The following is a 21458-nucleotide window of genomic DNA, read 5'->3' as shown; positions in this document are numbered from 1 at the left end:
GACAGCAAGGTTTGCCATTAGGGAGGAGGATTGCTCTTAAAACTGCTAGGGATACAGGTCTCATTCGTTTAATAGAGCTAGATTATCAGAGAATGTCTATGAACTTTGTAGTCACATCCTTGGAAGAATATGTTGTTAATAAATTCAGATGCCCCACTACACATGGAGTGTCTTCTATAAAGCTTACAGGCAGCCTTGTGTTTTCACAGATTCTTTACACGGGACAATGGATGGAGTATTTCTCTTTGAAGATTTTGCTGTGGAAGACAGTAAAACCACTCAGGGCTATGATGCAATTGTGGTGGAGCAGTGGACTGTCTTGAAGGTATGTGTACAGTCTTTATTCTTTGACTTTATTTTGTAAATCAAAACACTCCAAGACTGTGAGACAGACTCTCATGTAGTGATCTGTGCTAAAACAGTACCAGCCAGGCAGCCAAAGTGAAGGGATGCAATGTTAACAGTAATGCCGGTTCACCACACTCTGGGTTTGTACAACACACTCCTGATCTCGACCTCATGGGTTTTTTTGGAGGGTAGGAAATGTGAGTGACAGTGAGCAGTGAAACTCAGGGCTATCTGTCTTAAAATTACAGATGTCTGCTAGATTAGCTGCACGGAGGATCTCCATTGGTTGTCAGGGCAACATGATCACACAAGGCATTGTAACATCGCAGTTCTAAAGAAGGCAGCCCTTTAGGTAGGGCAGGCTTAGCTGCAGCAGGAAAGCACAGAGAACTGCCTTGGCTCTGTTTGTCCTCCTTCATATGGTGAAAAAACTGCATTTTCTGGATAGGCCTCTATAGACAAACCACAGCTTGGCCTTCTGCAGGTCCAGGTGCCCACACAGATCAGTAGAAGCACTGCTTAGGCCAGGTTGGTCAGTACCAGTCTTCCACAGCGAATTTTATAGACACAATACTTCTGTGTTTGAAAAGCTGGGCTTAAATTCTTTGTGACTTGAAGCAGTAAGAACATGGGAGGTTGGGGGAAGAAGTAGTTGCATAACTTTTAGAAGGTTTTTTTTTTGGTTCTGTCTGATGTTTGCTAGAAATAGATGCTGTGTATCTATCAAGGCAATACCTGATAATTTCATTTGGAATGTATTGTAAAGGGTGTAAAATCCTTAGACAGATAATCCCTCCTTTTGGCACACATATGCCAGAAGAACAGATTAAGGGAAAATGGGACAGATGCTAGAGTAAGCGTGTAAAATTCCAGGAGACTTAAGAGTTTTGTTATTAGATGATGGTTTTGTAGTGCAGCAAGAAATGGCCAAATAGTAATGGCTACAAACAACTTGCAGAGTTGCAGAGTTAACAAGCTGCGTTAGTAGCAGCTTTTCTTGTTGCTGATGTGTGTCTGAAAAATGTTTCCTTTATTGCATTAAATGCTATTCCTTTTATGACAGACTTGACTGTAAATTCTTGTTCATTTTAGGGTCAAATTGCTGCCACTCAGGAACGAGGTTTTGGGGTAATGACAGATGGTTTCATGAGTGCATTAGGTCAGGGCTGATCAAGAAGGCAAACGTTAAGAAGCATTAATGTTAACCATGTGTTTAAAACTGTTAGGAAATGAATAGAGGTTGAAACAGCAAGTATATACTACTTCATACTACTGCGTAAGCTGTGTTTGACAGCACCTTATTTCAGAAGGCTGTGTTAGCTCAGTAATTGTTCAGAGAAGAGAGTGGGCATGGTCAGTAATACAGACAGCTTCCATATTAGGAAGACTCTACATGTGTGTCCTTTCAGCCTGGAAAAGAGAAGAGTTGCAGGAAATGGAATGGGTAGAGAGCTCATAAAACATGGGAAAGAGGTAAATAGGGATTGTTTGCCATCTCTTCCAGTCAATGCCAAATGGTGCTAGTCAGAGCCAGGTGCAAAGCAAACAAAAGAGAGATTTCAGATTACTTGTGCAGCAGATCTGTGGAACTCCTTTCTGGACAAGTTTGTGGGTTCAAGAAGTTTAGAGGATCTTGTGTTCATACAAGCATTTTAATTCAGATCAGGAGTGCCTTTTTGAAGTGAACCCACTGATCCATCCTTAATATGCCTCACTTCACCTCACAGAATGGTCCCACAGAGCACAAACTGGATTTCATTCAGTAGAAACTAAACCAGACATGCTGAGTACACAGAATATTCAGGGCATACTTGACCTAATCCATATTACTTATCCTTAACCATCACTTACAGCCATGTTGGAAATAGCTTTCGGAGTTATAAATGGATTCCTGGCTGGGGCCAGTTTGGCTGTCAAACAAACCAATACAAGGTTCTCCATCTCAGTAGGATATAATAACAAAGTTAGGCATAATCTCTGTGGGCACAAGACAGCTTCTGTCAAGCTACATGACAAGGATAATGGGGATCCTGTGTTGGCAGAGTGCTGACCAAAACACCAGGACTCAGCAGAACAGTATTTTCTAGCAGCACCCTTTGAAGTGTTAGAGGCCTCGTAGGTGGAGTATCATTTGCTTTCAATTCTAGCAATTCCATGCTGAAGAGCACAGCTGGTCAGCAGATTAAGGAATGAACCACCAATGCCATCTGGTGTGTCAGGAGTTGCTGTACTGCTACACACCATGTCTTTGTGAGGGCTAATGCGGAGAATCTCCTGTTCCAGACATAATATTTGGGATGTGCAATTTCAGAAACTAACTGATAGCATATACAGAGCTTGTCAGTGTGATCAGATTATTCTCTGCGGTAATTAAAATTTTGGATACTGGGTTTTCCCTGGCAATTTTGCTCTTCTGAAATCAAGTGTGGCTGTTCTGTGGGCATTATGAAAATGTTCACCACCGAGCTGAAAGAGGAAGACTATGAGGAAGAAAAAACTTTCTGAAGGAAGAGTGCTGAGGCATTAGGGAAGTCTTGCAAAGGTCTTACCTATTTAGAGAAAGAGCAGAGCTGGCCACTTCGGTTTCCTCCTCCTGCAGTTTGAATTGCTGGGATATATCTTGCCTCATGCTTTTCGAGACATAATAGGTGTAGGTAGGTAAAGTCATGGAATCAGAGAAAGGTCTGGGAGCTGGGGGATCTGTAGGCACTTTTACAGTGTTGTACCCCGAAGATCAAGTGTTAAACCCTGTTGGAATTCACCTTTATTTACCATCAGCATGGAATAATGCAGTGGCAGAGGAAGGGACTGTAAAATGGGGAAGGAGGCAGAGTTCACTTGTGACAGAAGGTGTCCAAGAGCCAGTAAAGGCTTTTTTAAGGCTTCTTAAACAATGAATTTTACAAAGTATAGTTGTTACAGACATAGTTATGGAGCAGTGGAATAACTCTTATGTAAAAGCTTGGGGTTTTTTTGGTGTACATTCAACTCTGATCTACATTAACATTTTCTGTTTGTTTTTTCCATTTCTGCCAAGGCAGTGGAAGAAGTGCTGATGGATAGCATGACATAACTGTATATAATGGATCCTTATTTTAGATTTGTATCAGATTTGGTTATCTGGATGAGTTTTGGAGTTATTCAGATGTGGTCTGAACTGAATGTAAATTTTTTGTGCCATGCTAATTAAGAAGAAGAAGAAGAAACCAACAAAAGAATCCCAGCCACAACAGAAGAAAGCTTTTTTAGAAAGGGAGACATGTAGCATGTATCGATGTCCTTTAGAAAGAAAACCTCTCTAAATGAAAAGGTAAAGGGTTGCTGTTTAACCATTCACACAAAAGAGAGGGGTTGGCACACCTCTTAGCAGGGAAAGTGCTGCCTTTTTAATTGCTAAGGCTAATAGAGAAAACAAGCTGAACAGTGTGATGCACTCAGTATGTGTGTAAAATGTCAGTTTGTAGAGGATGTAAAGCTCGCAGCTGTCACAGTATGTGGTCCCGCCAAGCAGCAGACAGGATGTAATAGCTCTGAGTAATTTAACTCTTTCTTCTCAAAAATAGAGCTGTGGTATCCTCTACAAATGACCACAGGACTTGTTATGACAAAATACTGCACTCATCCTTATCACTTTAACTCTAAAAATGTCAGGACATATTATTTCCACTGCAGTCTCTGAGATCTGGCCCTAAAACTTGTTTGATGGTTTTAATTCTGCTTGTGTAGGCAAATGTGGGTAGACAGTTCTGATTAATCAGAGCCTGCATGATTTCCATCTCCCCAACTCTAAATCTGTCACCTTCCCTTCCCCATTACCCAAGACAAAATAGCTAACACTGTCCTTAAAATAGAGTGCTGTAACATTTATTTTATATTGCTGCATTGTTCTGCTTCTGAAGCTGTGTTCATTTTGAAAATATTGTCCTTAATTTACATGTATTTTCTCATTGAAAATCTTGAGCTGCTGATTCATCATTTTGTATTTGCTGCTATACCATACCTTTGGTGTACTGACATGAATTAAAATCTCAAATGTATCGTGGTGTTGCCATTTCCCTGGCAGACTTGAATGGGGTCAGTCTCCACCGTAGACATGGTAAACCTTTTAAAGTGCGACATAACAAAAGATTTAAAAATTTATCTCTGCTGAGCCTAGGTTGCAAGTTGCCTTAATGTAAGCCTTAAAACAAATTCTCTGGAAATAAGGATTTGATTTGTCTGTAAATCTGATTTAGGTCATATGTCAGTTAAGCCATGTTCTGCTGTCTCTGGCCACGAGAGAAAGGCATGACCAGGTCAGCCAAGGAGCTGACAGCAATGGGCATGAAAAGCCCAGGGGAGTCATGTGTGTGACCCTCTTTACCACTCAAAGGGCAGATGTGCTGCCTGGGCAAAAGATTTCTGCAGTGTCTGTTGCTGAATTCTTGTTGCTTTTTAAGAAGAGCTGAATAAAAGCCTTCAGGTTATCTCTTATCTTCTAATAATTTGTTTTTTATTAATTCTTGTTTCTTTCCTTTATATAAGGTATGAAAGCCACATATACACATATATATTTTTCTGCTGAACTCAATAGATATAGGTTTAAAATTTATTAACATCCACATGATTAATTTCTCTAATCTTTTCATTGGTTTTGATTATTAATTTAGTAACAGAATCTAACAATATGAACTTGGAACGTCCCCGATAATTTCTTGTGGCTCTGGTAGCATTGAACATCTAACAAGGTGAAAGCTTCTTCTATGTGAGTAAAGGGCACTTGAAGTAAAGAGACTGAAAATTCAGCACAGTATGGATTAAAAAATCCTTCCCAGCTGTGACAGTTTTCTAAAAATTAGTTCTCTGCTCACCCATAAAACCTTCAAGAGAAAAGTGAGCATCCAAGATCTAAACTTCCCACTTAAGAACAAGCTGAGAAAAAGTATTTCAGTCCTTTTTTGTATTTCCTATAAAACCATGCAGGACACATGTTTCTTTTGCTCAGCAGCTGTCTCCAGCCAGGCAGTAGTGCCCTGGGTGGTGCATCTGTGTGAGCTTGTTGAGGGGTGTGGCAGTGGGTGCAGGGACCCCAGGGAGCCCGCCCGTGGGCGAGGGGCTCGCCTCCCTGCTGTGTGAGCCACTGCCAGGGCAGGGTCTAGGCTTCAGCTGCAGTGCTTGCATGCAAATAGATCATTACTTGCATAACTGGGGAGTGGTGCACAAAGCCTTCTGGTGAAAGCCACATGTTGTTTGGGAATAAATTATAACCAAAGGGAATTGTGTCGAGGAAGCTGCCTGGGGATGATTAAGCTGTGTGTGTAGGGCACACTGGAGTGTGTAAGTTCTCAGGTAGTGGTTTTCTATGTTGTATTTTCCCCCCAGAGAATTGATGGACAAGCAGTAAAATCAATGTTCACCTTAAGGTACACTTCAAGTGTTGCAGGAATTGTGAAAATAAAAATGCCAGAATTATTGAAGAAACTGTACTGATGGATTGCTAGATCACATTTATTTCTTGGGTTTCATGGACAGTTATGTGGAGTTGTTTCATCATTTGTACATTGTCCATGCAGTGGTGAGTTCAGCACATCTCATAGGATGTTTCCTGTGTGGAAAACCCACTGTGTCAACACATTCATGTTGTCCAGCTTTTGCTACTCCTATAAATGCAAAATTGTGTTGCTGTGCAAATGTACTGCTGTGTTACAGGTGCAGGCAGTATCAGGAGCACTCTGATGTTTCTGTTAGTTTTTATAAATGGTAGAAAATAGGATTTGCATCCACAGAAGTCAGTGAGAGACACAGGCATTGTGGGCACAGAAGGGTTTTTTGGTTGTTGTTTTCATTTTACCCTTGATGTGGAGCCAGCTGTGAATGCTACTCAGCAGCCTGTGTGTGTACTGAAATTGTGTCTGGATACGTCTGAATTGCAGAAACACTCTCTTAACACGATGCTGCCTCTTAGAGTGTTACAGCCTCACTTATATTCTCCAGAATATTTCACATTGCACGTATCACATATATATTAGTAACTATAAAAAACTCCAAATTACATATGCCCAGAATATTGAAGGAAAAGCCTGTCTGTGGATTTATTTATTACTCTTTTTCTTTTCTGATACCTTTCCAGTGAGGTCCCCATTTGGCAGCTGCTCTTTGTTGGTCAGTGACCCACCTGCTTCCCAAAGCTACTGGTGGTTTCCAAGGATGCAGGAGCCATCCCACAGCCCCCTGCTCCACAGCTATTGGATGTGTAGCAAGTGTCTGCCAGCAACATGCTGTGGTGTGTTACACATGGAGATTCAGGAGCAGCTCAATACTAGAGGAGCAAAGTCCAACTTTTTTATTGCTGAAGCATTTGTGAAACTTCCCTTTTGCTTCCAATAAATGTTTTTAATGGTTCAATACTGTTACACTGTCAGCAGAAATTATCTCTTGGAAGAAGTCTGAAAAGGAAAAAGGCAAATAATTCACAAATTTAGAGCCTGAATTTAGTCCCCGTGTCAGCTGTGTTACTGCAAACATAAAACGTTTGCAGCATGCTTTTACTGGGTCATTCTTGCACAGTCCAGGTATTCAATTTCTCTTATTGCATTTTCTTCCTTTTCCACTAAGGTGCAAGTCCTGCTTTTGCCACTTCCATGGCCTCCCTTCATTGCCCAGGAACAGAAAAACTTGGGCTTTGGCAGAGCTGGGGACTGGTAGCCAGCCTTGGCTGGGGGTGCCACCCTCGTGGCACCCCTCTGTTTTTTGTAAGGAGCTGCGTTTGAATGCAGTGCCCATTTTCTGCGAAAAACAGTAGGTTACACTTTCAAAGCAACTTGATTTTTTTTTTACTTCCCATCCTCTTTGCCATCTGTCAGTAAATTTTGGTACGCAGTCTGTTAGGATTTGCTGATAAAGGTTTTATTAAGATTTATTTAATGGGATTCTCAATCTACCACTCTTTAATCCATGTTGGAAAAAAATATTAAATAGTGACAATCCATAGCTGCCTTGTAACTGAATCACATTCACTTAGGAAAGAATGATTTCTGAAGAACTTCTGTCTCACAAGAGCTTAGTAGTTTTCTTGTTTATTATCTTGCTGTGGTTAAAATTGCTGCAGTAGGGAGGGGGAAGAGAAAAGAAAAATTGTTAATGCAGTTGTTTGTGTGGCTTGCCCTAGATATTATTCTTATCATTTTTTTATCTTTTTTTTTCTCCTAATGAGCAGGAGCAACTGTGAAAGGAAAAAAATGCTGGAAACAAACAATACAACTACAAATAAAAAGAATTCTTTTTATGTGATGCAAGTCAAGGGAAAATCCTAGCTCAATATGCTCTGGCTTCTTGACACTCAAGGTGTGATCAGAGATTACTTATCATCCACAGGAGAGTGGGAAGCAAGTTAATTAAAATTTTCCACCCTTTCAGTGAATGAAATGTCTCCCAGTTTGAGATGCATTGTTTGAACACTTCTTTTTCAGGAGAGCTCTGGCACGGTTTTTTTCTACTTCTACTGGTGTTCAAATCCAGTATTTGCTAGTTAGAAAGAGCATTGCACTTTTATTCGAGGGAATGGTGTGCTTGAAATTTCATTTCTGTTGTCTCTAATAATAGTAGATAAAATAATTACTGTATTAAATGTAAAACGAATACAAGGTTACTCTTTTCCTCTGCACCCATCCCCCAGTGTATTGTTTGTTTAGAAGCATTTTTGCTTTAGAAAGCATTTAATATGACACCAATTAAAGGTCTGTATAACTGTGACTCCTGCTGGCACACAGATTCCAGTCGTGGGATAGAATTACAGCCTATGATTCAGGAGGGGGAGAGAGAAATAATTTCATGTGGTCTTAAAAAAAGCTTCAATTATCTGTATTTGCAAGTCAGGAGTTTGAAGCCCATGTGGATTAACCTGTTTATTTTGGAATGAGTCCTTCCTCTTGTCTGTCATTTCAAACTCAGCCAATTATTGGGAATAGTCTGTTCCCCGAGGACCTGGAGATGAGGTGCAGTGTCTGACTCCAGTGAAGCGTTGTGGAGTTGGAGGGAGCTTGTTAAAGGGCCTGAGGAGCTCAGAGGTGGGAACACCTCTACATCATGTACACACCTCCTGCCTCCAGACAGCCCAACAGGCACACTGGGGTGATGGGTACCAGCACATGGGAAAAACAAGAGGTCATCTTTTTATAACAACTCTGTAGAACTCTTTAAATGTGTTGGCTGGTTTTGATTTTTTAAATTGCCATATTAAAAAAAAAAAGTTTTTTTAGGCCTAATTGACTTAAATTTATTTTCTGGTAGCTTTACCCTTTTGAATGTGCTTACCTGCTTGTTTCCTTTCTGCACCACTGGGTTGGGAAATACACCATCATCTGCTGCAGATGATGCTTAATCCTGACAAGTCAGACAGGTCCACAGCCAGCCCTGTCTCGCTGCTCAGAGCCTGCAGGGACAGGGGGCTGTGGCAGGAGTGATGGCATGTCCCTGAAACAATTTGGCTTCTGCAGCAGCCAAATGAGCTCTGCGTGGTATTGATGTCCTTCCCCACTGCTGTAATCTCCCTCTGATTTCTGACATTTGTTGCACATCCTGATGCAAGAAGAAGGTTCTTCCTGCTAATCACCCACCTCAGGCAATGAATTCAAAACAGAAATCCTCTTTACAACACAAGATGTTCCTCAGGGCACAGACAAACTCTGCTGTGCCAGTCTTTCCTGATCTGCTTCCCTCCTCTAAATGAGTGAGCTCCTTCTGGTTTTTCCTCTACAAACACTGTTTGATGGAGGGAATGTTTTAGACAGGTGCCTTTTATCTAGCACCTCGTGAAGAGCTTGTGATGGTGGATGCTCTGACCTTATTCTTAATAATTATGTTGAATATTTTCATCTTTATTTTTTGAAGGCATTGTTGACCAATCTCATAAATCTCAGTGTGTTATTAATACATCTTTTTGAGGCATTACAGCTTAAAGGCATCTAGCTATGTAATGATTTTTTTATTACCCTTGGACACTCTATTCTAAAAACTGGAAAGAGTGCACAAATATCCGTCTTCCAGAGGGAAATGGGAGTCAAAGGAGACTCTGAATCTACCATGATCACAGCTGCAGGATGAGTCCTGGCTCCAGTGGACACGAGTTAAGGGCCGTATGGTATTGCCCCCCTCTCACAGCGTGTCTCATTCCTCTCCCAGAGTCACAAATTCCAGTTTGTACAGGGTGATGTTTGAAAGTAGCACTACCTCTTTAAGCTCCTACAAGCCTTTGTACAGAATTTACATTAGTAGTGTTCTCTTGCAAGCACTTTCTGGGGTAGAGATTTAAAACATTTTCCTTTTAAGCAGGACTGATACAGCTTCTTCAGCTATTTGCACTTGTAGTCATGATCAGAAGTATAGTCAGGCAGTCATTCAGTTAATAAAGATATAAGTGACCTAAATTACATTTGTTAGAAGAAAGGAACAGCTGAGATTGGAATTCACTAAAATACCTTGAAATAAGTACAGCAGGATTTGGATTAGTTCTGATCAAATGACTATTTCATTACTGTGGAATAAATGGATTTTTTGGAGCTGCAAACTATTGTGCCTTCCCCAGTGTTGTGAATTGGCAGTTAAAACTCCTTACACGAACGTGAAACCAGTGAAAGTGCCTGAGCTTTTTGGCAAATGTAATTGTTATTCCAATCAAATTTAGTTATATTTGTAGAGACTAGTAGTTACCATTTGTCTGCTTTGTGTTTATTAAAATTAAAACCTAGTAAATATGCTGTAGCATCTATTCATTAAATCACTGGCAGTCTTGGCAATTAGACACCTCACTGGAATAATCTTTGTTGAAACCACCAGTGGTTCTTTCTGTGTGGATTGCAAGGTCTGCCATTTAGTTGAAAGGGAATGAGCAAGGCTCTGCTGTGTAAATGTGCAGCAGGAGCCAGACTCCTGCACTGAAAGGCAAAGCTTTTCGTCTCGCCCACAGATTTCCTCATTCAAAATAAGAAGGCAGCAATGCTTATTTGTGGGCGATAAAAGGAACAGACTCATATTTTTTGTTGCTGTTGTTGGCTATTTTTCTTTTGATCCCTCATGGTGGAATAACATGACTGATTTCAGTGCAGATATTCAGGATTTACTGAAGCTTAGACAAGTGCAGAATCCAAGCAAAGCAATGCTTTTTTTTAACTGCTTGAACATAATTTTTCTCGGGAGGAGATAATTGATAACATACAATGAATTTATCCTGTTCAGATCTGGCACGATCTAAAGCTAGATGGATGAGTCAGGCAGTGTAAGAACAAGATCACAGATGTTTACCATTTGAAACAAACTCCTTTAACAGTTTGGGATGTATGGGCGGTCGGGCATTTGTCTCATGTTTTTGAACGTTTTCCTTCCTGCCTAGCTGAACATAAAACATGACCCACTTTGGTGCAAAACTCCTTTCTCCCTCTGAGAAAACCCACACGTGTATTTTTTCTTGGAGTTTTTTTTTGGAGTCAAGCTGAATGTCGCACTCCAAGTGATGATGCCAACTGTTGCTTTTGCTTCCCCAGGGAGTTGAAGTGCAGACAGATTACGTTCCGCTGCTGAATTCCCTTGCCATGTACGGCTGGCAGCTGACGTGTGTGCTTCCCACTCCCATTGTGAAGACAAACAGGTAGGGAGGGGTGGGTGCTGCCTTTTGGCCGGGGAAGTTGCTGTACAAGCAGCACAGTCTGCACAAGCAATTCCCTGTGCAGTCAGTGTGGATTTCCTTGCAAAGCCTGCTGCAGCTGTTCTCGGGGTTTTCCGAGCATCACAAGCCACGTGTGGCAGGAAGCACATGTCTGGTGGGCAGAAAGACTGCAAGGTGGCAATGTGGTTTCTGCATGAATTTTCTGGGGGTTGTTTCTGCAGCTCCTGTAAACTCTGTAACTGTAAAATTCCTGCTCTGGATCTTCCAGTAACATCCTTTAGAGCAAAGATAAAATGTGTGATAATGTTTGGACTGAGATGTTGTCTAGCTGAAGAAAAGTAATTTTATTCTTAATAGATGTCTGTCTAATGCTGCTGATACAGTCTAGCTGAGCAGAACCCTGTGAGATTAGTGTGTCACTGCTTGAGTAGCCTTGTGTGCAGATATAATAATTCTGTGGTCTACTTCGCTATTATTTGTATTCTGAGTTTTTAAATAGAAATGTAAATCACTTAAAAATAATCTTCATAACTGGTGAAAAACAATCATACCACTTGTTAATCATTAAGATGGTGCTTTCTGAATTTTCACTGGTCAGGAATATATTTTTTTGTACACATACACCAATATAATCAGTTGTGATTTTTTTTATCAGAACAAATATACCCAGCTCTTTATGAGATTTGGATGAAGACTACTCCTACACATAAAAACCTAAAAAGTAAAAGGCCATCTCTGTTGAGGGAGAAACTGTATTTAAGTTTGACATAAATGTTTAAATGTAAGAATGAATAGAAAATCACAGTTATGATTTGTAATCCCTGACAAGATCTTATAAGATACATATAAAATTTTCTTCCAGCTTTCCCACTAATACCTTAAGTAACAGAGGTCAGTGGCGAAGGGCACCCATCTGTTTGTTCCTCCTGCCACGCTGCAGAGCTACAGGGAGCACCCAGCCCCATTCCAGATCAGTGCCCCTGGAGGGAGGGAGGGAAGGAACACTCCAGTGTTGCTGAGAGACTGGAGCACTGGGGCTCTTGGGTTTCTTCCTTTTTGTTGCAAGCAGTTTATTCTGTGTTTGCATACCAATGCTAAAACACTCAGCAAAACTGTGTCATAGGCTGAGAGGCTCTATCAGTCTGAACATTCCCCTCTCCCTGCCCCCCAAAATACCAGGCTGCTCAGAGACACCAGGGACAGGCAGTGTGAGGATCATTCTTCATTTTGTTCTTCTTTGACCTGCAGAAATAAGTGACTGAGATGGATTTTCGCTTTGAATGATGCTGGATGTGAATTTAATTCATTCTCAGGAGTGTGCATTTGTTTCTTTTCAGGGAGGGGAATTTATCTACAAAGCAAATTGTATTTCTTCAGAGACCTTCTTTGCCCCAGAAAGCAAAGAAGAAAGAATCTAAGGTAAATAACCTTGAGTTTCTGGTGTCTTTGGATTTTGCTGGTGATATTTTTATATTGAAATTGATTTCCCATAGAAACAAAATGGGCTATTCAATGTTTCTGTGATACAGTAGCAAGACAGAAGGAATGGAACTGTTCAAATGAAAGAAACAAAAAATGCTCAGATGATGTCAAAGCTCCTAGATTTCATTCTCTGATGAACTCACAGCAGCGTAAGAAAAGCAGATTTTTCTTCATGTAAACCAGCCATAAACCTCCATTTAGACCTAAAATTCTCTCATGTTCAGTGCCTGTAAGGTGGAACCAACACTATTTTCTCTCACCCATTTCCTGTTTAAACTGCTCTCTCGTTCTCTTCTGTCTGTTTTGGTAGAACCTGGCACAATGTAGGCCTGATCTTGGCAGGTGTTTCTGTTGTGTGAATATTAATGGATTCTGCTGCCTTTTAACCAAGAAAAACCTCTAGAATCCAGCTAAATTATCCAAAGGCATAGCTGACAGCTAGTGATGTATGGATGTGGATGCATGTATGTATTCCTGCTTCCATTTTTAAACACATAGCTGTGGGAACCCTTGCCCAAACCTGTCATGTGAGAGAAACACAGGGACTGGAAACAGAAAGTGATGGCCTTCCTACAGTGCTCAGATTTGCCTTGCCCTTTCAGTATGGGGTCAGAAAAGCCAGATGAAGTATGGAAAAGATCTCTGGAACCATGTGTCAGTACGGTTACTGACTAATGCAGCCTTGTTTTTGTTCTGGCTCTGTGGGCTTGGGTGAGTGCTGCCAGCCCAGTGTCAGCTGCAGGAGTGGGTGCTTGAGGCCATGCAGAGCTGAGCTGCAGCAGGAGATGGGAAATGCTGAGCAGAGCTGAGCACCAGGAGCATTTTACCCAACAGTTTAGATAATTGCAGATAGTTTTCATCTATGAAGGCCTCACTGTTTTGGAGCCTGGTTCTGTGAAAGTTGTCTTTTTGATACAGTGCAGACCAGGGTAGTGTTTGAACTGACTGAAGCAGGAGAGAACTGCTGGGAGTGTGACTGGTTTAGGATTTACCCTCTCTCATTAGCAATGCTGGAGCCCAGAATATTGTATGAACTTGTTACAAAGCCCATTTTCCTTGTTTTCTCTCTTGGTTTTCAGGTGATTAAAGGGATCTTGGGATGAGTGTTAGAGTGCCTGTATTTGGTCATTCTTTTCCTACCACTGTGTGTGGTTTTAGTGGAAGGGATGGGAACCCATATGTGGTTGTTCATCCTCAAGCAGAGAAAGAAGTATGATGCTGATTTCTTGTATTATAATAACACATACATACCATCCAGATGACTTAAAACTTTGTTTAAGTTTTTTTCATTCCGGGTTATAAAAACTTATTTAACAATGTCTGGTTGACAAAACAAAGGACTCACTTGTTGGCAGTGTTAAATATACAGGCATATTTGAGGGCAAGAATCACTACAGCACATTTTCATACCAAAGGTCAGGGAAGGATGACATACCTTGATTATAGTTCTGTAAAGGGATGTAGGACTGGTTCAACATCCATAAGTGGTTGTTGTGTCACATCAAAGATGCCAACCCAAACATTTGATTAAAAGTTGCTGAATATTCTGCACATACAACATCCCAGGCTCTCAGGGATTTTTTTAACTTAAGCTATGGCACGTCTGAAGTGTTTATAGATAACCCTTAGAGGAGGGAAATAAGATGATAACATTAAAAGGATATTGCATTGATGGAAAATGTTCTGTCCTATCTTTGCACATCAATGAACTGCTGTTCAAGGTACTCAGAGGAACAGAAAAGGAAATATGCAAGGAGTGGTACAACTTCTCTCTTCAGTGAAAAGTACTCCTATTAGTGTAATATTCAGTCAGGGATTAAGTAATTGTGTTCATTCACTTCATACAAAACTAATGCATATTTCAGCAGAAACTGGGTGAATGCATTTTTGTCAAATAATTATGTAAGTACCTGACTTGAGTACACGTACGCACACTCACAAAGCCTCCTACAGCTGGATCTTTATCACATTTAGGGCCCTGATCTTACCTTCTGTCAATGAGAGCTTTGAGTTAAGTGGAGTAGTGGGTGTCCAGCCACTTCTGCAAATCAAAGAGGAAAAAACCTCAGGTGTCTGAATTTTAAACAGCTGAGCTCTAGAACTGAGATGTTATCGTTCCTCTTTCTCTAAACTGTGGTGCTGTTGAAGTGAAAGATAACTTCCTTTAAGTAAAACCAAGAAGAGTTTTGTGAAAGCCAGTTTCTTTCTTTTTTTTTCCCCTTCTCCTTTTACTTTAAGTTCTGGCTACCAGGAGGAAAGAATATTGTTCCAGCTTTGTAATCTAATAATAAGTTTTGAATGGCTTTTTGATTAAGGAATAAATAGCTAGATCAAAAATATATGAATACAAAATGTTTTGGCCAACTTCAGCACAGTCCCAGTTTCACTGGAGAAAATGGCTTTTTTGAACATGGCTGGGTTTGCTGAATGTCCTGATGAGATTATTTATGCCATCCAAATATTGCCTCCTAACCCATTCCTGAGCTTCCATCAGCAACTGACACTGCTGAAAAAATGGCTGTGCACATTCAGAGGTACTTAGCAAACTTGTGTAGGATGGCTTAGCAGTGACCTGGAACCATGGAGCAAGTCCAGAAGAGGCCTCAAAGTTTGTAAGGGGATCTAGAGCACTTCTCCTCTGAAGACAAGCTGAGAAAGTTGGGGCAGTTGAGCTTGGAGAAGAGAAGTTTGCATGGAGACCTCACAGCAGCCTTCCAGTATCTGAAGGGGGCCTGCAGGGAAGTCACAAAGGGACTCTTTGCCAGGAAGTGTAGTGACAGGACAAGGGGTAATGGCTTCAAACTGAAAGAGGGCAGGTTTACATTAGATGGTAGAAAGAAATTTACTGTGAGTGTGGTGAGAAACTGGCACAGGTTGCCCAGAGAAGTTGTGGGTGCCCCACCCCCTGACAGCGTTGAAGGCCAGGTTGGATGGAACTTGGAGCAACATGGTCTTTTAGGAGGAGCCTCTGCCCATGGCAGGGTAGTTGGAACTAGATGACCTTTAAGGTCCTTCCAGTCCAAACCATTCCATGATTCTACAACTCTGTGGTCTGGCTTTCCTTGGGGAAAGCTTGATTCATTTTTTGACAAATGAGGCAGATATAATAGTGACACATTTGTCAGCCTTTATATATGTTACACCTGTCAAGTTAGTATTTTAAGGTACTGCTAATTCCCTTTTTGTTTTTTAATAGTAGTTAAAGCAGTTCTGAAATGGTGGCTGTGGCAAGTCCTGTGGAAGTGCTGCAAGTAGCAGCCTCATGCTTTCTCATCAAAAGACATTGATACAGAAGGTTGAGAATGTTTTACTGTTTGGGTATAGTCGTGGGTGTGGTGTTAGTTCTGCTGTTAACCTGGTGAAAAACACTGGAATAATGCCATGGGATTGCTTCTTCTGTCTGCACTTGTGCAGCTTTGCATATCCTTCCCTTCCACACAGTGTAGAGAGGAACCCACCAGGCACAACAGCAACAGCAGAAGTAGAAAGCATCGAGCTCTCCTTCCTCTCTGTAACTGAGCTATGTGTGTGGGCAGAAATCATCTTAGGCCATCTGATTTGGTCAGGCTACTTCTTTTAATCTTGGGTTTTTCTGGTCAAATTCAAACTTAAGTTTTTTAATCAGAACTAACTCATCAAAATATGTCTACTCAGGAAAGTAAAAGTCCATGTGGGCCTGCTTCTAATGGTCTTTAACATTTGGATCCCTTCTTTGCAGTTTCACTGGAGGTTCTCCAAAGAAGACATGCACAACAGAAAAATGAAGAATTCCACAAAGGCTAAATTAAGTACTAGGGAGAAGCAACGGGCACAGGAGAAGCAGGAATTTGAAGTCACAGAGAACACGAGAAACTTAGAAGCACAAATCTCAAGGGCAGCCAAGCCTGATGCAGAGCAGCAGCCAGCTGATGTCATAGACTTGGGAGAGGAGGTAGCCGGGACCAACGGCAGCGGTGCCCAGCACGACGGGGCGTCAGCGGAGATGTGTCCTGCCAGCTGTGACACTGGTGACAATGCTGGGCAGGCCTGCCTGAGCCAGAGCGTGCCCGGCTGCCCTGCGGGGGAGGCCGCGGAGGGCGGGGGCTGCGCGCCGGGGCCGGATGGCTGCAGTGGCACTGACGGGGCAGCAGTGGACATGGACTGCTCCTGCGAGTAAGCCCTGCTTTTCAGGAACCCTGTGAGTGGCCAATACTTTGCCAAGACAAAGGAACAGATTTTGATAATCCCCACCACTAACTCCATTGCTCAACTCACCATTTCTTTTGCATTTCTTTGACTTACTTTGCTCCTTAGCACTCTGGTATCTTAATGTTTTAAGTATCTGCAGGGCCCAGATTTTTCAACCCACAGAAACTGCAAAATTCCTTTCACTGTACGTAGTGGGAAATGCTCTCCTGGAGCTACACTTTAAATTAAAAAGTAGGGAGGGATAGAAATAATATCTTTTTCTATGACCAACCTTAGCAAGCTAGCTTTGAGCCTGGGTCAGGGCAAGTGTTCTGTTCGGTCAGATTTTACTGTGTAGTACTTTCTTGTCCATGTAGCTTTTCTGGAGAAGTTATTGTGCCAGATGTTATTTTGTCACTAGGCTTGTAGTGTCTTATCCAAATGATATTTGGACTTCAAGAGGTTGAAACTGAAGTTGGAAAGCTTAGATAAGATGGCTGTTATCCATATCTTTCTCCAGGAGCGTAGTCACTGATGATACTCTCTTCTGAATTTTATTAACCCTTGCAGATCTTTAAGCAGTAAGCAGATGGTGTACCTGTTCAGGCACAGTGGGTAAGCAAACCCCATGGTGAATCTGTGAGGTGGATGATTCCAGTACAAAATGCAATTTCCTATTTGGTCTTTGCCAATCAACAGATCATCAGTAGCTGTGGGGGCTTCAGAAGACAGAAAATCAGGAAACGAAAAGGCAGGTAAAAAGTACTTCTGTCAGTGGTTATCCTCACTAAAAGTGGAATTAGATGTTACCTCCTGACCTTTTCCAGGTGCTTTAGCACCAGTTCCTCACTGTTATGAAATGCCTTGTGGTAAAGAACTGAAATTGTACACAGTGGTCTGTGGCCAACAAATGTCACTAAATGACCTTCCAAAATAAAAATACCTTAACAGACTGTTTTCTGGGTACAAGTAACCATATTCTGGGACTGATACCTAAGGGAATTCTGTAAAATTACCAACATTTTTATGTTTGAAGCTACATAAAAATATTTACAAGTGAATGTACATGTAATATAGTTTCTGTGCCAGTGTTCTCCACGTACTTCAGTATTTTTACAAATGTGGGAAGGAGTGGTTTCTCTCTTCTTAACCACCTTCATCCGTATTTAGAAGTGGTCAAGTAATCTGGTAACAAGAGGAGAAACACATTGTAAATTCCCCTGCCTTTTTTGTTTTAAAGCAAGAGGTAGAGCTCTGTAAGTGATTTGCTGTTTTTTCCCTTGACTGATTTGTGCTTGATAATTTTCCTTTGTCTGCAAATCAAAATGCTGTAAAAAGGACTGTGTTCTGTATCAGATGTGCACCTAGAGTGGTTCAAAAGCATCTTTCATGCCTAAAAATTACTCAGTTGGCAGAACATTGCAGAGAAGGGAAAAATTACATCACTTAAATATTCATTTAATTGGGATGAAGGCACTCAAGTTTAAACCATTTGATTTCACACACACAAAGCACAGTGGTATAGTTTTTCATTGATTAAAAAGTGTTTTATTTTGAATTCAGTGGTTTAACCGGAGGACTGTAAGTAACTTCAGTTTCTGATGCTATTTTTGAATTGTTTCATTTGGTATTTTAAGATTACACTGGCGTTCCAATAGCCTCAAAAATAGGTTGCTGCAGTTGTTCTGCTTAAATACAAGGTCTCTGCTCTGTACAATTTTAAGTTCCTGTTTGCAGATTTTTTTAGCATAAGATCCTTTTACTGATGGTTTCTATCTCAAGGACCAGCCTTGTATTAGTCTTGTTTAAAAAGGTCACAATATTTAATGAACGTTTTGCTAGTAGAAAGTGTTGAAGTAGAAAGACTTCTCCAAATACTTTTTAATAGAAAACGTTTATTGGATTGCAATTTGACCTTGTTTAACTGAACCCCAACTGCTTACAAAACTGAAGAGAAATAAAGGTCATGAGGAGATTCCTTATTTGTGGTGTTTGCACAAATGCCAATTAATCATCCCCAAAAGGAGGAACTCAGTTCTCTAAGTGGTGATGAGGGGAAGCTCCTTACTACTGAATTAGCAGTAGTTACTGGTGCTACAGAACTGGCTGCTTGGTTTTCCTTTCCCCACAGAGCATGGAAGGGCCTGTGGGGAAATTGCACTTGTTTAAGTGATTTAAAACTTTGTTCCCGTAAAAGCTGGGTTATGGTTGGGAGGAGTCGAAGAGAACTTGCATGCTTTTTCAGTTTCACAAGGGCAGCTGGTTTGGGGGTTTATAATCTTATAATCAGTTCCAAGTTGTGATTTTGAATTATTCTGAGCTGGTTCAGCTGTCTGAAGTTGTGTGCGTGCTTACACCGTGCCCCTGTCCCAAGGAGAGTGAGAGAGCCTAAATCATCTCTGAGACAGATGATCCAGATGTGATGAGGCTGGGCAAGGCAGGTCTGTGGTACAGCAGCAAGGCTCCACAGCTGTTATCTGCATTTTATCTCAGCTGCCTTTGCCGTTTTGGGCCTGAAAAAGCAGGACCACCAGAGTGGCCAGGGAAGTGAAAGACAGCAGTCAGCAAGTGGTCATCTGAACAAGCCACCAGCTGTTAGCAGGAGAAGTTCAAAGGAGAAAATCCAGCTCAGGCATTGGAACGGGCTGCCCAGGGCGGTGGTGGTGAGGCAAATGGTGGAGGTGGAGTCACCATCCCTGGAGGTATTAAGAAAACTGGATGAGGCAAATGAGGACTGTCAAAGAGGAGTGGCTGAATGAAATGAAAGATGGAGAAGGATTTTTAAATTGCAACAAACAGCAGGGAGCAGGAGCAAAGGGGTACAACCATGATGGGCAGGGTGTCCAAACTCTTCAAGGAAGCATCATAATTAAAATAGGTATGTTAAGAGGGGTGAAGTGCACAAACGGTGGGACTTCAGCTTGCATTATGTCTTTGATTATTGGATCTGTGCATTTGAAAACAGTATAAACGAAATAGCCCAAAGTAGCTTTAATATACGTGTGGAAATGAAGCTAAGTATATACAATATACCCATTTCTCCCTAATTTGACTCCTCTCTCAGCCTTGATTTCTGAGGTGAGCAGAGGAAGGGCTCTGCATTTGGATACCCTACTTTTTCTTTGTAATTGCTGTGACTCTACATTTGCCTCAGGGAGCCAATTATAGGGCAGAAATGAAGCATGATCAGCCTTTCATGCAGGAATTTCATCCTCCCAGAACTGAAGAGTATAAGAAGAGCACATATTAATTTCTTGCTGATGTTTCTCAAAAGTATGAGAAATGCCAGCGAACAACACACCTGTGAATTGTAGTTGTAGACACAATTCATATGTCTCTGAGGCTGTCAGTGAAGGTGTGCCCTTGGCTTTAAAAAGTGATCCTTGCTAAAGCCTGCATCCTCAGGAAGGTGCCTGTGGTGCTGGATGTGGCAGCTGACTCTAATCAGTACCTTACCACCTTTCCCCCCACTGAGGGGGGAAAAAAGGCTTTTCAATTTTAAGTGCTTTCTGTTACTCACTTAGAAAAGCACCCTACTAACTAAAATGATCTAATGATAACGGAATACCCACTCTTTTTCCAGCTAATTGATGCAAGTACTATAGGAATATTTGATACTCATTGTACCAGATGAGCACATGGCAAACTGGTGTAATACATGTCACAGGAAGAAGAGAAAGTCTAATAAGGCTGCAACACCAGGTAACTCACAAACCATCTTCTTAAGTTTAAATATAAATGTATAGATGGAAAAATCTCTCACACCTCATCCTTTATTGCAAAAAAAAAAAGAAAAAAAAGTTTTCAGTCTACTTTTTCTCCTTCAGTTGCTCCTTAGCTGATGGCACTAGTGTAAGAGGAATAAAAATTTTCTACAGTGACAAGATTCACCGAAGTGATGAGAATATTTCTCCAACTCAGTAGCAGCTGAACAGCAGGGGCTGCTCTCTGTTTCCAACAGTGCAGGCCAATATCAATTTATTGAATTATTTGTAGACCATGTGTTTATATGGATGAATCTTTCTGGGATGTTATTTTTATCTTCAATTATGGCAGAGTCAGATCCAATAACAGACGTTAAGGTGAAACTGATGTCTCACTAAAATACCAGGAAACTCTTTAGAAGGAGACTTCCAAAAGATTCTTAAGTGTCAACAGGAAAAGGCTGTGGAGGAAGGGGATGTCAACAACTTTCCCAAATTCTTGGCTTAGAAATGGCATTTATTACAAGGTAAGAAAGGACTTACTGCTCACAGTACCAGAGGCTACCACTATTTAGGGGGGCAGGGGGTATGAAATAATTATTCTTGTCCATGTTTCAGGGCAGTGTATGTGTATTTCATCCTGCTCTTCAAGTGGGTGAGCCCACACAATTAGAGAGATGTGTCCTTGCCCCACAGCACTCAGGCTGAGTGTAACAGGGGATGACAGAAGGAGGTTAGAGGGAAAAGAAGACGATGATGACAGAAGCAAAGGTTTCAAAGTGCCTTTTGTTAAATGGACATTTTGGTGCAGGTCTGAGGAAGGTTTATGAAAGAGATGTAATTTGGGCTGCAGAAAGCCTCTGCATTAAGGGAAGAAAAGGGTATACCAGTTTATAATTAATGAAATGATTTAGAAGTCATAAGAAAAACAACATTTAACAGCTTCTCAGAATCTTTTTATCGTGACACTGTTAAAACACAGATGAGCCTAGTGCCTGGTTGTTTTAGGGCACCAGTACTTCCTGATAGCAATGTATTGCACATTCCTAGGAAAACCCTGCTTCTTTCAAGCATCAAGCTCTGGCATGTCAGCTGTGATCTCTGTGAACACAAAACCC

The 21458-nt window shown here is 41.2% G+C and overlaps 1 protein-coding gene across 4 annotated transcripts in view; it reads left to right on the top strand.

Annotated features, from left to right (window-relative positions):
- The window catches only part of RFTN1 (raftlin, lipid raft linker 1), a 95517-nt gene extending 76899 nt beyond the window's left edge, over positions 1-18618 (top strand). For all 4 annotated transcript variants that reach the window (XM_064413675.1, XM_064413695.1, XM_064413685.1 and 1 more), the window contains 4 exons: positions 210-325; positions 10866-10969; positions 12325-12406; positions 16188-18618. In XM_064413675.1, the coding sequence (XP_064269745.1) occupies positions 210-325; positions 10866-10969; positions 12325-12406; positions 16188-16625 (740 nt within the window). In that variant the 3' untranslated portion in view covers positions 16626-18618. The remainder of the gene's footprint in view (positions 1-209; positions 326-10865; positions 10970-12324; positions 12407-16187) is intronic.
- The last annotated feature ends 2840 nt before the right edge of the window (positions 18619-21458 follow it).

This window comes from Passer domesticus, chromosome 1 (genome assembly GCF_036417665.1).
Source record: "Passer domesticus isolate bPasDom1 chromosome 1, bPasDom1.hap1, whole genome shotgun sequence".
Lineage (NCBI taxonomy): Eukaryota > Metazoa > Chordata > Aves > Passeriformes > Passeridae > Passer > Passer domesticus.
Note: the sequence above shows the minus strand (reverse complement) of the source record. Positions and strands in the feature narration are given on the sequence as shown.